Consider the following 16,795-nt stretch of genomic DNA (forward strand, 5'->3'; position numbering starts at 1 on the left):
ATGGTCTATGTAACATTACTACGGGGTTTATATGCGGCCAGGACGGCGGGGCAACTGGTTTTGAGGGTCGGCCACACAATCTCGGCCCCGCCTGTGTAGAGTTTGCTAGTTCTCCCCGTACCTGCGTGGCATTTCTCCGGGCACTCTGCTTTCCTCCAATATCCCTAAAACATGCATTCATTGGAGACTCTAAATTGCCCCTAGGTGCGACTGCTGTCCATGCGCCCTGCGATTGGCTGGCAACCAGATCATGGCCTACCTCCTGCCCGAAGGTAAGCTGGGATAGGCTCCAGCACTCGCGCCACCCTTGTGAGGGTAAGCAGCTCAGAAAATAGATGGATGGTTCGACATCCATTCAGATTTAAGACCTCATTGACAGTAAACTGCTTTTGGACACGAGCAGTACAATATTTAGTATCATTTTTTTGTTAGTTTCTTCAATCGATTTAAGTCCGGTTACACATGGTGCAAGAACAAGAAGTTCTGCTTCAGCTGGCTCCAAAATAATCGTGGCTCTGGTGAGTAAAGTTACTGGTACTAGGCTCTGCTACGTCCTGTTCCACTTCAGTGCCATAGCCCGTATAAAGCAGCGGCAAAGTACAATACTTGGCGAACTCACGAAATGTGTCTCCTCTTATGTTTAACAGACAAGGAACTGAGTGAGCCCAGTCAGTGACTTTTTAGCTTCTATCCCGACCGTACCGTGACCGAGAGACGCGGGAACAACATTACCAGATGGATGTAATTCTCACCGGCCGACGCGCTGACGCATGGATTCAGCACAGCGTCCTGGGCTGACTCCAGAGCCTGAGCGTTTAATGGGAGCTGGGGATTGCGGTGTCGACTCGCCCGGTTTCTGCGGCGGCGAGTGTTGGTTATTGTTGGGCCCGCAGTAATGGGATCGCACAACTGCGAGGACACGAAGACGACTTTGAACGTTGTCGCCTTCACCGCAGCACCCGACGCTAATCACGAAACGCCATCAATCAGGCGGGCAGCGACATCCTGAAGGAGAAGAAGAAGAAGAAGGGGATGTTTGTCATCACAGGAATGTTCGAGTCAGACAAAAAACAAGCCTGACGTGTCTCTGGCATCACTTGTTGAGTTCCACAGTGGACAAGCAACAATCCAATTCTTGTCAATCCCAAACAAAGGGATGAATCTGGCCAGGAAAGTCTTTTTGTTTTAGATAATAGTTCAGTAACTGCTGAGCACGGGAGAAACCCTCACCAAGCACAATAACGGAGGACGTCTTCCTCGCCATTGAGTGCGAGATGGAAATTTCTGGGAGCAATCAGAAGTTGTTAACGTGAGGGCTTGTTGGATTTAGTACCAGTTGTTTTGACGTTCTGCAAATCTGCTGAGGTTGTGCCAGACTCCGTGGGGGGGGGGGGGGGTGTTAGGATTGGGTGGGTTTCCCTTTATTCCGCTCCGTTACAAGTTTAAAGTTACTGCTTTAGGTACACTCATAGCGATTAAAGTCAAGGGTTGAGATTCGTAGTAGGAGTTACCGTTCAGAGAGGTTAAGAGATAAGGGAAGGAATTCTTTGACTGCGAGTATTACGGTTTAGGCTTAGGGATTGATTTTCGCTGTCGTGTTTTAGGTTTAAATATAAGGTTTCAGGTTGAGGCTGAGATAATACTGTTCGGTAGTTTAGCAACTAGTGCCAAAGATGAGCAGGTTGTGGTCCTGGCTCACAATGGACACCACAAAAATCAAGGTGAAGACTGAAAAGGGTCTTGCGTTTGATGAGATTGTCCGACGGTTCTTCTTGTTCTAGAGCTCAGTACTGCCCGGCATGTTACGTCACGTTACACTGAAAATGCATCTCTAAATTAGAACTTGACTGTATATTGTAAAACTCCCCAAAAAGGTTTGAAACAATTAGAAGTCCTCCATATAGCTGGGGTGGGAACAATATACCGAGAGTACTGTATATGGATCAGTTCTTCGAGTACCCCAAACATTTTGATGAGAGATACTGAAGCCGAGACGTCTTTGTGGATGCAAGTCATCAGTAGCATCATTTTCGCTCCTAATAGTACAGGACAGTTTTATGCCCCTGTCGTCATTCCGGAGGGGAGTTCATGCAGACAGGTGGGTCGCATTGGCGTAAACTCCCCAAGTGCGCGGAGAGAGACGATAAAAAGACGCTGAGCGCCGCTCGTGCGGTGACAGGACTAAAAGAGCGGGTCAAAAGCCAAGAAGAATGGATAGAAAGAAAGCGACAATAAAATGGTTCGTGGAGCGCTCTTTATTTCGTTTAGGACTCCAGCGTCTCAAGTGAAAGCAGATGGCCCTTCCATCTGGAATAGTTTCCACTTGAAGTCTTTGACTTGCTGTTTTTCTGGACCGTGTCCAGCTTGTAGCAACCTGCAAGTGCAGGTCTGCACCGCAGCACCTCCACGGATGAAAGATTGACCACTCAGCATTTGGCTATCAAGGTGGAACGCAGCCCTTATGGATCAGGGTTATGGTTTCTGATTGGGTTTGGGGACTATGGTTAGGGGTTCGTATGTTCGCTTTAAGGGTTAGACTTTAGGTTTTGGGTCTGACCTTGGACAATTGAAGGCATTCAGATACTTTTTGGGAGAACCAAACACATAACACTTGACCACAAAATATTTCTTGGGTCTCATCCTAACCCTCGAAACGAAGAATTGTTCCTTCGTTGTGACCACAAACAAAGCAATGGCACTACAAACGCATTTACGTCATCACCATTAAGTTGTTTTTCTACCCCACCAAAGTATTATGCTAATTTGGAAAACTCTAACCAGCAACTATTGATTTTTTAATTTTAATAAACAGTGAACGCAGCTCACGGCCTAATAAGTCAATACATAACTTGTCAGGTATAATTGTTGGCATTCAGCACGCTATCGAGCGACACCGGCATTCATTCGGAGTCGCATTACCGACCACTTATCCGGCGAGTATTTAATATTTGCTCCAGTCCTGTCCACTAAGCCTCCCGAGGGAAGTATCGGGTTTCTCATCTGCAGCTGCTAAATGCTCGGCTGGATTGTCGTGCGCCTGCTTTGTTGTTCTTGCGGCTTTAGGCGGAGAAATTCCGCCTGGGAGGAAGATTAGCCAAAGCGACGTGACGAAAGACACGCCGAGGCGACCAGAACTGTCTCGGGTGTACTGTAAATGGACTGAAAGGCGGCACATAAATCCAGAACTAATGAACTAGTTAACTTCACTCAGCTTTTTCTGCTTTGCTCTTACCAAGTGAGCTAGCAGATGGGTTACGTAAAATTACAAACCATGTAAAGCGAAGGGATAAGTCTAAGGTTTGGTTTCATTTTCAGTTTGGATTAGCGTTAGCTTTACTGTTGAGGGTTTTGCCTTCGGGTTTAGATATAGGGTAGAAAGTTTAGTGGAAGACTGGGGAGTTGACGTTAAACGTATGGTTTCATGGTTAGCTTTAGGCTAGGGGCTTTACAAGGTTTAGGGTGGGGTTTGTGGGTTATGGTTAGGACTGTACTTTGCACGGGTCCACCATTTACTGTACTTTGCTTTGAAATGCTAAATCGCTTTTTTGTTTACGTTAGGATTAGGTTGCTGTATTGACGATATTCTTGGTAATCAATCTAGCCACTCCTAGTCCAGGACATACACTTGGTGAATTTCCAGGTTTTAGACGCTGGAATAGAATTTTCTGGATGAAACCATCAGTAGTGTTTGTGTGTGTGTGTGTCAGCAAACAGAAAAATGAACTTAACATTTCACTTTTGTCCCAGGGTATCAAACACTTTTTTCATCCATCTTGTTCCTGCTCTGCCAGGAATTTGGGTTATCCGAGCTATTCGGGACCACGAGCCAGATATTTTACCAGTCATCACACGGGGGGGGGGGGGGGGGGGGGGGGTCATTCAGGCAGATTAGGGTCCACCTTCCAAGACAGGAAGACCGCGAATGTTTTCCAGAAGTCCTGTAGCTCCACTTGTTATGTTCAGGTCAGAGGTAAACATTCCAGAGCGCCTGTTTACCGTGGAGACCCATGCACGCAAAAATTTGTGATGGACACACCACGTCAAAACGTTTTTTTTTTATAGTTTTGGGTGGTCCGTCACTTCGAGTTGACGTTTAGCGTAAAAGTGATACGTTAACGTGATACCGTTAGGATTAAGGGTTACTGGAAGCAATCAGGGTTAGTTTTAGAATTCAGTGAAGGGTTAGGGTCAAGAGTTGAGATTGTTGTAGCTGGTTTGGAGTTTGGAATTTAGATTTGTGAGGATTTAAGGTTCAGGATGGAATAAAGTGTCTCGCGACGAGTTTACTGGAGAGGACCTCGCATGTTCTGATGGGGTGTGAGTGTCAGCAATCGGACCAGAACAACCTTGGGGTAGGACTTCTCGGTTAACAGGACCACCGTCCATTAATCTGTCACTCTGGTCACCGGTTTCTCCATCCCTCACAATGGAGAAGTGTGACACAAGTCCTAATCAACGCCAGGAGGGTTCTTCCGCCCTGCTCGCGTTCTTTAATCGCTCCCTAGAGGAAAACACTCAGACGTGATTTCTTAACACCAACGTGACGTTCTGGTTTCACGCTGGCTCCCTGAAACCTGCTGCCAGGTTGCTTTTGCTTTTCCTTTCACCTTCTCTTCATCTCCGCTCCACTGGACATGCCGACAAATTCGCTTGTCAGATTATTATTTTTTCTTTTATCTTCCTGAATAAAGTCTTAAATCTGTAAATTAGATAAAACTCATATGGGACCCCTGCTGGACCCCCTGCAGTTTTCTGGATGACCCAGTCAACGGGGGACTTCACTTCATCCGAGAACACCTCCTGATGGGCAGGGCACAGTAGATGTGACGGAAGATGACTCGCTGTGGCGACCCCGAACGGGATAAGCCGAAGGGAAAAGAAGACGTAATAAAAGCGACGGTCGTGTTTGCGGTGGTTCGACCGAGCGAGCTCCGAGCGCCCCCTCCTGTCCAAAATAGGGACTCTCTGGTACGCGTCACTTCCGCCCCCGCTTCTTCTTCTTCTTCTTCTTCTTCGCTGGCTAAGTCAGTTTCGTGTTTACGTCGGCTCCAGTACAGCAACGACGACGACGACGACACTTTTTGTGTTGTGTCATCGAAAAACATAAATCTATTTTCCTTTCCATCCTGGAGGGAGGCTCGCTTTTCTGTGCTTGTTTGGCCCGAGATGCTCGTTTTTTTGCCTTTAGCAGTCAGTTAGCCTGCCCACTAGCATTCGGGCGACGGGACCACACACACTGCGGTAATTCATTTCCCTTGTCCTCAATTAGTTTTTCATTTATTTTGTATTATATTTTATAAAAAGCTTTATTCTGACATGGTTTGCGAAGGCTGCATTTTTTTTCCGTGCCTGTCAGGCGGGTGAAGTTATTTCCCCCTCCTGTGTTTGCGTGGACTGGAACAAGGCCTTTTCGGACTAAATTAACCGATTTTAAAAATCATTTTTCAGTCTGACAAGTTTATATTGTGTTTCAGTAACGCCACTAAACCTTAATAATAATGTAAATGACAACATTAAGAGTTTCCTTATGCACACTTGACCGGCTGCACCTGCCATATGGCACGTGAACGCGGAGGGTCGTTCAGATTCTCTTTATTTTTTTTTAAGACTCGAGCTTTTTACATTTTTTTTTTTGCCATATTTCAACTTTCTTACTTTGAGTTACTAAAAGCTTCAATATGAATGAACTGATGTTTACATTAGAGCTCACCAGGTAAGGCGCAATTCAGTCTCCCCCATAGGGCATAAAAAAAATGAAAGTATGCGATAAATCGCGACGAATGTGTGCCGGATAATAAACCAGAGATGCCGAAAACTGTTGATAAATGATGATACTCCCTGAAAAATGGAAAAAAGAGTGGTTTAGGTTTTATTTCTGAGGCTTCAGAAGTCTACAAAGTGGTGTCTTTGAAGACATCAAAACATTGAAAATATCTCCATCAATCATTTCTCGTTATGGTTGTCAAAATACTCATTTTTATTTCACAATTTTTCAGTTTCCAGCCTGTTTGTGCAACGTGCAGTTTGGAGAAAAACCAGGAATATTTTGTACATTTGTAGATATTTTTTTTCATGTGCATAATCTAAATATTTGCAATTTTCAGACGCAGGAAACAAAATGTATTTCTTTGATCGAAGGCAATTGTCTTGTCGAATAGAAAGTGCTTTGTTGCCACCTTTCGGGGATTCGCAGAGGCCGTGGCCACTTGTTAAACTCCAAATGGTGTCACTCGGATAGCTCCGTTGGTGTACAGTAAGCCATTAAAAAGCTCTTTTGGAAAATGTATTTTATTGAAATTGTGACCTTCCCCAAAAATTCCTTAATGGTTTCTGTCTAATCTCGTACAAAAACAAAACACACCATTTCACGTCAACGTTATATTATCATTGTCAAGTGTCATTTTTGCCTGTCCCAAATTCCTACTTTTTTAGGAAAAAAAAAATGTCTTTCAGTGTGTTCCCAAACGTTTGCATTGTTGTTGTTTTTTTTTTTCTTCCATATTTGCAGTCATGTATCACTGTGCACCGACATCAGTATAACCGCTACCCCAAAGTCATGCTCAATTAAAAAGAAATTCCTGACAAAAATGTACGTAACTTAACTATCCATCCATTTTCTGAGCCGCTTATCCAGACAAGGGTTGCGGAAGTACCGGATCAAAACATAACAGACGTTCAATCAGGAGGTGACATAATTCTGCAAAGTAAGAAAGAAAGAGGCGGGGTCTTATGACACTTCTCAGACAATTGAGCATGAATAACTTTGTCGTAAACATATTTGGAACACTTTCAATTGGTTAATAATGCGTGAAGATAACAAATGTGGAGGGAGACCAATAATATCCGTTTGTGAAAGAAACATTTTACAATGTACCACATGTGGACATCCGTTTCTGTCAGTGACAATTGTTGGTCCTGTCCCTTTTTTTTGTCTCTCTGACCCAGGGCGCCATGGCGGACGGCATCATGAGCAAAGCGGCCACCATGGAGATCCCCATCAACAGTAACGGCGACACGGGCGCGCTCGCGGAGGACGACGGCCTGGAGCAGGTGGGCGCACGTTGCTTGACGTTGGAAAGGCAGTTTAGGGCGGTCTCAGGCCGGTGAAGTGTGCAATAAATCGGACCGTCCGATGGCGATAAAGCTCGTTGATGACATCACTGTGAAAATGGCTTTGAACGCGTCCGCTCACAGAAAAGAGCCGTACGTCGCTGGTCTGAGGTTTAGCTGGATTTAAATTAGTTTTAAGGTGCGTCAATTGTATTAAAATGGTTTGGGCGGAGTCGTGATGGTTCGGATCCGTTGAGCTCTTCCGGGTGAGGTGACACGAGTGCCGGCGGTCTCAAGGTTTAATCCCGTCGCGACAGTTCAGGTGTTGCCATTGCCGAGGCGATTTTAGGCGGGTCGGGTCGGTCAACCCCGGTCGAGATTAAGAAGTTGGCTCAATGTGGTCTACGTTGGTCCACTCCTTGAACAAACACGCCAGTTCCTGGACCAAACGCTGACGGTGGCGCGTTGGGTAACCCGACTCTGTGTGCGCTGCAGTGTTTACATTGAGATAGCGACCGGTCACCATAGCAACTGCAATTCGGTGCAACGTGGCTCAGCGCCCGGGTTACAGATTGTCTGCAACATGACCACCAGTGCACAAACTCAAAATTTCACCAACATTTGTCTTATTTCCTGTTAAAATCTCAAAACGAATCTGATAATGCTTCCAATTAGACTCATTTCTTGAAAGAAAAAGCACATTTTTAATCTGTTTTCACTTTTACATGAAATGAAAAAAATATTGCAAGTGAAAAATTAGGTTTTTTTTCCTCACTCACTCCATTGTGAATTTGTTTACAACTTATTTCAATTATAAATTAGCATGAAACAAGTGTAAATTATTGAAAACGTTACTTTTACGTGATGTTATTTTAGTTGGTATTTTCAAGAAATAAGGCAAAACATTCTCAAAGATTTTGAGTTTTTGCATTGCATCATGAGATGGGGAGAAAGTGCCTGTGTGCGCCCACGCCCATATTTTAGTAATTTCTATCAAAGCATGTTTTCCGTCAATGTAAACAATCTTAACGCCGAAAGTCATCGCTGCTCGTCACGCTTTGATTTTCTTTTGGCATGATCCTGATTTCACGTTTTTCTTTTGTCTGCTTTTTGGTTCTTGTGTTTTTTGTGTGTCGTTTGCGGCGGTCCTGATGCGTGTGTGTCCGTGTGCAGGCTGCAAATCCGCGGTGGCGTTTAGCCGAGAAGGTAGGACGCGCCAGGGTCGTTTGTTTGTTTTTGTTTGTCTGTGCGCAATTCCCGCATCCGCTCGTTGGGTCAGTGTGCGGAAATTTGCAATCGAGCCATCAAAGTACTAAAACCCCACGAGGGCTGCACAATATGTAGTTTGAGCGTCGTCATCGCAATTTGTCACATCACAGGCTGCCGCGCACTGTCTGCATCGTTCAATCTCTCAACTTTAATATTAATAAGTGACCAGCAGCAGAACCCGATTGGACACCCTAATGAGTTTGAGTAGTACCGATGTTACAATAAATTATAACGCCATTAAATACCACACACGGAGCATCCCAAAGTGTGATATTTATTTTTTGTATGATAACGCTTAATGAGGACTTTTTTTGCCTGCATTTATTGCATCTCTCCAGAATGTGACAAACAACTTCGTGTCGCGCTTGGGGGAGGACGGAGAACTGCGGCGTCATCGGAGGGACAAACTTCAAGTGTGCAGAGTAGCATGGCTTGCGTAAACTGATTCACTCAAATATGGAAATATTAATGCATATAGTCAGACAGGTGTAAGAAAAGTGTGTTAGGGATGTGCTAATGACTATAACTGGTAGAGCACATTTGAATACGCCATATGTGTTTGTGCTCTACTGAGTCCAGATTTTTAGAGGGGAAAAAATATTTTTATAAATTTGTCGGTTTTCACACGCACGTGCATTGTTGACTCGCGGAGCACGTCGCGATTTCAAGAATATTGCAGCGTCGACCCCCGCCAAACTCAATATCGTGCAGCCCTATAACCTACTGACTAACTGACTTCCTACTAGTGTTAGTGTGTTTCCCTGTTGTGTAGAAATAGTTTTTGGTCTCACCCGAGTGACTATTATTTTATTTTTTGGTCATACTACTACTACTACTACTACTACTACTACTTGTCATCATACTAATGCTCTAACATGCAGCAAAGTGATGGAACATTTACAGAAACTTTCCATTGGAATTAGTTAAGGGAATTGAGGGAATGCAGAAAGTTTATCTTCTCCATCACAATTCATAAAATCTGCTTGTTTTAGACAAGATTATTGTATTCAAATATGTTTTCATCCCTCAAATGTATACTGTATATTCATTGACTCAGATATTTTCAAAAGCAGTCGTAGAATTTGTTTTGGTTTGACCAAAAATATCTTTTTTTTTTTTGCTTTTGTGAGGTGTCAAGCTATAAAACAACAAAACCCAGACTGACAAAGAGATTCTGATGGCAAAAATAATCGTTAATTTTTTTTGGGACGGAAATACAAGTTAGAAATGCGCCGTGAGTGCCGCTGACTCGGCATGCGGCCCGAGTTCAAAAGCCGACAGTTCCTCATTGGTGCCATCAATCCTCTTGTTTGTCCACACCGCGGACTGTGAGGTATTATCCGACTTCCAGTGTGTCGTCATTTCTCTCCCTCTCAATTAATGTGGAAAAAAAAAACAAGAGTCACACCCTAATCTTTATCTTCTACTCTAAAACTGTGCTCATCTTCATTCCATAGCAATGCGATGTTGTTGCCATCGACATGCATCTGTCAGTCACAGTCATAAAAATTCCATTTACAAACCTGAATTTCACTGACAAGCCGGTTGTGACTTGCTTTCGCTCTTCCCCCGTTGAAAATCATACCTGACAAACGTATTCCAGATGATGGATATTAACGTCTACAGCTGTCATTGAGTTAAGAGCAACCTTCAACTTGAGCCATTTCTGCGTTATTCCCATTAATTGCCATGGAAAGTTTCAGACTTTTGAAATTTCTTTCCTATAAAGCTTTATATTATTATTAAAAAATGTCATGTAACAAGAAGTGTGTTATTCAAGATTATAATGACACTACTATACAATCATGCAATGGATGAAATGGAAAATCATTGTTTTAAAATGTTTTGGTAAACCAGAACTTGTCTCTAATTTAAGTTTCAGACCTTGTAAACGAGTTTATGATGCCATCATATCATATACTTCTTTATCTTGGGAAATTCTCTTCCTCCTTTTTAGCTTTCCTCTCCCCTTTCCTGATCAAAAACTCTCCAGAGGGTAAAGCGAGTTAGTCCAACTTGTTTCATCCATGAGCTTTATTTCACCTTCTTAGCGTTGAAAAACGGACCATCTGATCTGATCTGTCCTGATCAGGACCTGCAGCAGGTGATGGTGTCGGGCCCAAACCTCAACGAGACCAACATCGTGTCGGGCGGTTACGGCGGCACGGCGGAGGGAATCATCCCCACTGGATCCATCAAAGGTAGCGACCGCGCGTGGGCCTCACGTGGCGGACCGACGGGCACCCGTCGCGTCGAATGGGATTGACATTGTTTTGATCAGGGGGCTGCGGCCTCGGCGCACGTGCATGCAATTTTAATTTGAAATTCAAAAGAAAACAAGCTTCTTTTATTGATAAGATAAACACGGGTGCTGGTGTAAAGATTTTTGCAAAAAGTACTAATAAGGGCCACAAAATATCACCTCATGGGCCGCAAATGGCCCGCGAGCCACCCGTTTGATACCACAGCTTGCCCAGGGTTGACGTGGAGTCAGTGTCAACAAATTAGCTGCGTAAACGGACCGGACCGTTTTTGTAAACAGGAAGCCCCGGAAGCAAAAAATAAATAAAGAAGTTCCTAGCGTACACAACACCTTAAAATTGAACGCAGAACCATTGAAATCAAACAACAACGAAACAAGATTGATTATAAGTACATCCGCAGTGTATCGAGTGCAATCGCGGAAACCCTGGCGCCTAAAAAGATCTGCCAAAATGAAAAAAATGCTCATCAGCAGGCCGAAGGTCGCCCTGAGGGGATGAACGCTTGGCTAACGTTTGTCCGTCTCCATTGTGTCCCTCAGGCCCGGCTGTGCGCTACAACGCCGACTTTAACAAACGGATCCCAGTCCCAGGATTAGGTTCTGTACTTTTTTTTCCTGTTTTTTTTTTTTTTTTGTCGTCTTTCTTCGCTCCAATTCACATTTAGACAACTCTCACTTCAATGTTCCAAAGGCTGGTGTGATCCTTTTTTTTTGGGGCGGGGCTTCTTCTGTCCTGAAAACGACGCTTCCTCTTGCTCATTCTTGACTTTTTTTTTTTTCTCTCTCTCTCTCTCTCTCGGCGACTCCCGCAGGTCCCGGCATGCATCACAGCAGCAGCAGCTCGTCCGTGGCGGCGGAGGAGCCCACCCGGGGCGTGGCGGTGGAGAAACTGGAGACCGTCAAGAAGTGGGGTCTCAACACTTACAAGGTTCAAAGCTGTCGTGACTTGCTTTAGATTTGCGGGAGTTGCCTAAACCGACTGCTCCAGATTTCAGATCATAAAGTAAAGTTGGCTGCGGGAACAAGGTCCTCACAGTTCTGAGGTCCCGGGTTCAATCCCGGACCCGCCTGTGTGTAGTTTGCATGTTCTCCTCCGTGCCTGCGTGGCTTTTTTCCGGGCGGGCACTCCGGTTTCCTCCCATGTCCCAAAAACACGCAACATTAATTGGACGCTGTCTCAGTGTGCCCTGCGATTGGCTGGCGACCAGTTCCGGGTGTACCCTGCCTCCAGCTGGGATGGGCTCCAGCACTCCCTGCGACCCTCATGAGGATAAGCGGCAAAGAAAATGGATGGTTGGATGAGGAAATATGTCAAAATCAAAGGTGGCTTCATTCCAGACGTCTAAGTGAAGTTAGCAGGTAGCGTCAGTTGCAGGACCTTTTAAAGAATCATCAAAGTCTTGAAATTCCTTGTAAATATGAATATGAGAGTGCATATCGTTACAGCACAGTGTCCCGCCTAAAAGGGCTCCCCTAATTTTTTTTTTTAGCTGAAAACGGGATGATTAAAAACCATCAACAAAGGCGCCAGCGCCAATATATGAAAACAACAAAGAGGCCCAATTTGCACTTTATTATATTCACCTCAGATACATTTTATATGAAAATACATCTCAAAAGTTTTTCCTTTTCTTCCTCAGTGCACCAAGCAGATGCTCTCGGAGCGCTTCGGGCGTGGTTCGCGGACCGTGGACCTGGAGCTGGAGGCCCAGATTGAGCTGCTGCGGGACACCAAGCGCAAATATGAAAGCGTGCTGCGACTGGCGCGAGCGCTCACCAATCACTTCTACAACATGGTGCAGACGCAGCACGCGCTGGGCGACACCTTCGCGGACCTCAGCCAGAAGTCGCCGGAGCTTCGGGTGAAAACAACACAAAAAAACAACAACACAATTTGTCGAGAGTGTAAATATACCACAGAGGCCGAGTAATTTGTTGCCGTTTCATCAATCGGTCCCGCCCGAATGCCGGTTTCCTCCCGCATCCCAAAGACACGCATGCTAGGTTCATTGAAGACTCCAAATTGACCGTTAGTGTAATTGTTAGCGCCGACGCTGTGCCCTGCGATCGGCTGGCGACCAGTTCAGGATGTACCCCCGCCGCTCGCCTGAAGATAGCTGGACTCCAGCGGAACGGAAGGTGAACGAATGAATAAATGAAGAAGTGCCGTAATTCCCGGCCGACGAGCTTCAGCAAGTACATTTGGTACATACATAACGCCGCAGCCGTGTAAAGAAAGAACAGAAAGAGTTTAACGCTAGCACGGCGGTAGTGCTAGCGCTGTGCTAACGATAACAGGGCCAGTTAAAATAAAACTTACCGGTAAATATCACTGAGACACGCCAGTAACACAGCGGCAACACGCTAGCACAGCGCTAACAGGGCCGGTAAAAGTCAGATCCTCGGCACATATATTCCACCGGTCTCATTCTTACCTTTTCCGTTAGAAAAAATGCACAAATTAGCCACATCTCCGCATAAACCGTGGGGTTGAAAGCCTGCGAAAAAAGTCGGAGATCGTAGGCCGGAAATGACGCTAATAAGGTTGCTCATGAATCCGGTCTCCGTCGTCCCCCGTAGGAGGAGTTTGGCTACAACGCGGAGACGCAGAAGCTGCTGTGCAAGAACGGCGAGACCCTGCTGGGCGCCATCAACTTCTTTGTGTCCAGCATCAACACGCTGGTCAACAAAACCATGGAGGACACGCTCATGACCATCAAGATGTACGAAAACGCCAGGTAAAAAAAAAAACACTCGCTCTTCAGGCCCCTCACAAAAGCCCCACGCATCCCGTGAGACCAAACGCTGCAAAACGGCCACTCAGGTTGGAATTCGACGCGTACCGGTCGGACTTGGAGGAGCTGAGCTTGGGGCCCCGGGACGCGGCGGCTGTGGCCCGCATTGACGCCGCGCAGCAGCAGTACCAAGTCCAGAAGGACAAGTACGAGCGACTGCGCTCCGACGTCACCGTCAAACTCAAGTTCCTGGAGGAGAACAAGGTCAGTACGTCGATGTATCCGGATAGAATTTATGGATTTATTGATTTCTAAATCAAAGAGTGGGAGGAGCGACCGTCAACGACCCGACTCGTTGGCTCCGGATTGGACGCCAACAGGCATACATAAATATGGAACCTGTTTTTTTTTTTTTTTTTTTTTTCTGCCTTAATGGGCTGCTCTACAGTTCCAATCATAACGTAAACTGATAAATGAATAAAATAACTCCCGTTAAGTCCCTAAAATGTATCCAGGCAAAGAGCAAACTTATTTTTCTGCCAATATTTTGTAAATATGATGTGGACCTGCAGCGTTGAAAATGAACAAAGGGGCTTTGTAATAATTCCTAGAATAACCAAAAGGCCCAACTCGTCGTCCGACCTAAACGGGTTGCCCTGGTCATTTGAGCGATGACGTCAACTGACAACGTTTGCGCGTGGGGGAGCGATAAAGACTCATAAATACGTCCGGGACATATTTTGTAGTTTGCGGCCTGAACATTCTCAATCGTGAGGTAAACGGAAAACAAGAGCGAGCGCAGAAGCGAGTAACAAGACCGTACATGGGTCCAACTAGTTTGCCGGCTAAAGGGGTTGCGGCACTGGGGGGGACCCCCCCCTCCTCCCCCCCTTCGTTTGTCGTCCGCAGGTAAAGGTGATGCACAAGCAGCTGTTGCTCTTCCACAACGCCATCTCGGCCTACTTTGCCGGCAACCAGCAGCAGCTGGAGCAAACGCTCACGCAGTTCAACATCAAGCTGAAGCCGCCCGGCGCCGACAAGCCGTCTTGGCTGGAGGAGCAGTGAGGACGCCTACCTTAACATCCCCGCCCCGCTCAAATGCGACGACGCGAGAAGGCCAGTTTCCCGAAACTTTCGGGCTGATTGCTATCAAAACACTACCCAATCAAAAGGGGACATTTTCAATCAGTGTACATAGCAAATGTGTCTTTTTTTTTTTTTTTTTTAGTTGAAAATGCAACATTTTTAAAAATAATTTCTAGTCAGGCATGACTTAGCCAACATGCTATTTTGTGGCCCAAACCGTTTTTGTCTTGTAATATTATTACAATGTTTTTTTTTTTGGTGTGGGGGGGTATTAAGATTCAAAGGATCCGCGGCAAACATTTGCTATCCAGCGCGGCGTTTCCCAATCCTTTGTAAGCCCAGATAATACATATTTTGCACAGAAATATCTCACTCCGCCAAACAAACAAAAAAAAAAGTCGCCGCGTGTAAAGCGAACCCGTCGATTGCAGGGCGAGGCTGAACTCCGGAGCTACTTTGAAGTTTACGTTCAGACTAAGGACAACAAAAGACAATTCGAAATTTTAAACTTTGAACCAAACTATAATTTCTCAAACAAAAGCGTGCTGGCTAAATGCTAACATATGACACAAAACGCGAGAGAAAGGCTTGTGGAAGTTAAGATAGATGTGAGGGTACTGCTAGTAAACCCCCCCCAGATTTCCATAGGGAAAAAAAATCCTAAAAAATAACAAGCAGAAAATCAGCGAAAAGACAATTTAAATAAGCGGGGTGGGGGGGGTAAACGCAGATATGGTTTAAAAAAAAAAAAAAAAAGGTGGGGGAGGCTGGCAGTGAATATTGTTCTGTAATGTCACATAGGTGCCACAAGGTGGCACCAAAGCAACAATTTTTGCTTTTGCCGCTGCACGAAAAATGAATAAGAGGATTTCGGAAGAAAAGAGGAAAGCTTGGCGAAAATATTGGATGGACAAATCAGCAAATCCTGCTACTTGACACACACGGAGCAGTGACTCATACAAAGAAAATCGCTTCTGCCATCTAGTGGTAGTGCGTGGAAGTGTTGTACCTCTCACAATTTGTCACCGGCAAGGAGATATATATATATGTATATATATATATATATATATATATGACCTGAAAGGTATTTTTAATAAGCAAATCAGTGACATTGGGGGAGGGGGGAAGTGGATTTCTGCAGCAGAATGGTTGCGAATCATTGAATTATCCTAACGCCAGCTCAACGGATGATTTTAAAATGAGGAGCGCTCGGCGCAATCGGTCGCCAGTTGCTTGATTCTGTGCAAGAGGGGACGCGTCCCCCAAAATCCTTGAATAGACTGAAAGATGTCAGAAAATTGCTGTTTGACGGCAAGATATTGTTGATGAACGCACCTAAAAATAGCTCATATTTAATGAATATGAAAAAAAAAAACGAGATCTTTGGTTTTTGTACACTGGAACCTGAAGTGATGTTGTCATGTTGTGGATGATGAAGGATCAGGCCGACTGCCAAAAATAAATCATCTTCAAATCTTTGAGTTGTGTGGTTTCTTTTTTTGTATATTCAAGATAATAATCATAAGCATCTTAAAGTGCTGATAACGTACCAAATAAAATTAGCTTTCCTTTTCATGTGGGCAAACTTGTATTTAAGGGTCATGTTAAATCTCTTTTTTTTTAATAGATGAGGTTAAAAAAAAAGGTAGAAATAGTAATTTGAGTTGTATTTATTCAACTTATTTTTTTTTTGTAACTAGAGAATGATTTAAGGACAAATTGTCAATCAACAATTATGTAATGATTAAAAATAATAGTCAATGATCCTTTCAATAATGAACCACATGTTGAATATTATTTCCAATTACAATTAGCCAAGGATTCAATAAATTCATCACATTTTACAGTTGTGTATTATGTAAAATGAATATTTTATAATTCATGCTCAACCAAGTGCTTCAAATAATAGACATTTTACTTTATCGTTTTCAATAAACTAATGAAAATATATTTTTTAAAAATGGCTTAAGGTATGCAATTAATTATTACAGGGCTCTCGAACATGTGAGCATTTACATGTTTCTTACATGCGCGGCATACTACACTCAAAATTGATATATTTTTTTTCCCATCCATCCAGCCATTTTCTTTGCCGCGTATCCCCACGAGGGTCACGGGAGTGCTTGGAGCCGATCCCAGCTGTCATCGGGCAGGAGGCGGGTGGGGTACACCCGGAACTGGTCGCCAGCCGATCGCAGGGCACACGGAGACAGACAAACAGTCACACCTACGGAGCAAATATGGATTGTTGATTGATTGTTGATCATGTTTTTTTAACAACGTCAAATTGTGATTGTACATGCTTTTGTGAGAGACCATGAAGCCAACGGGATAGGCTTCTCGGTCACGTGGGCACCATCTCGGAATCCGCTTCGTGGAAACATTTTTCGGA

At 44.6% G+C, this 16,795-nt stretch overlaps 1 protein-coding gene across 4 annotated transcripts; it reads left to right on the forward strand.

The window, feature by feature from the left end:
• Positions 1–4,997: 4,997 nt before the first annotated feature.
• arfip2b (ADP-ribosylation factor interacting protein 2b) lies at positions 4,998–15,881 on the forward strand. Of its 4 annotated transcripts, XM_061803826.1 has the most exons (10): positions 4,998–5,241; positions 6,946–7,050; positions 8,224–8,256; positions 10,412–10,520; positions 11,123–11,179; positions 11,395–11,510; positions 12,223–12,444; positions 13,163–13,320; positions 13,407–13,581; positions 14,227–15,881. In XM_061803826.1, exons 2-10 carry the CDS (start codon positions 6,952–6,954, stop codon positions 14,380–14,382), a joined length of 1,125 nt encoding a protein of 374 aa, XP_061659810.1. In that variant the 5' UTR covers positions 4,998–5,241; positions 6,946–6,951; the 3' UTR covers positions 14,383–15,881. The 4 variants fall into 4 exon arrangements, with proteins under 4 accessions (XP_061659810.1, XP_061659812.1, XP_061659811.1 ...); XM_061803828.1 differs by lacking the exon at positions 11,123–11,179; XM_061803827.1 differs by lacking the exon at positions 8,224–8,256.
• The last annotated feature ends 914 nt before the right edge of the window (positions 15,882–16,795 follow it).

Source organism: Syngnathoides biaculeatus, chromosome 18 (assembly GCF_019802595.1).
Source record: "Syngnathoides biaculeatus isolate LvHL_M chromosome 18, ASM1980259v1, whole genome shotgun sequence".
In the NCBI taxonomy this organism is placed as follows: Eukaryota; Metazoa; Chordata; class Actinopteri; order Syngnathiformes; family Syngnathidae; genus Syngnathoides; species Syngnathoides biaculeatus.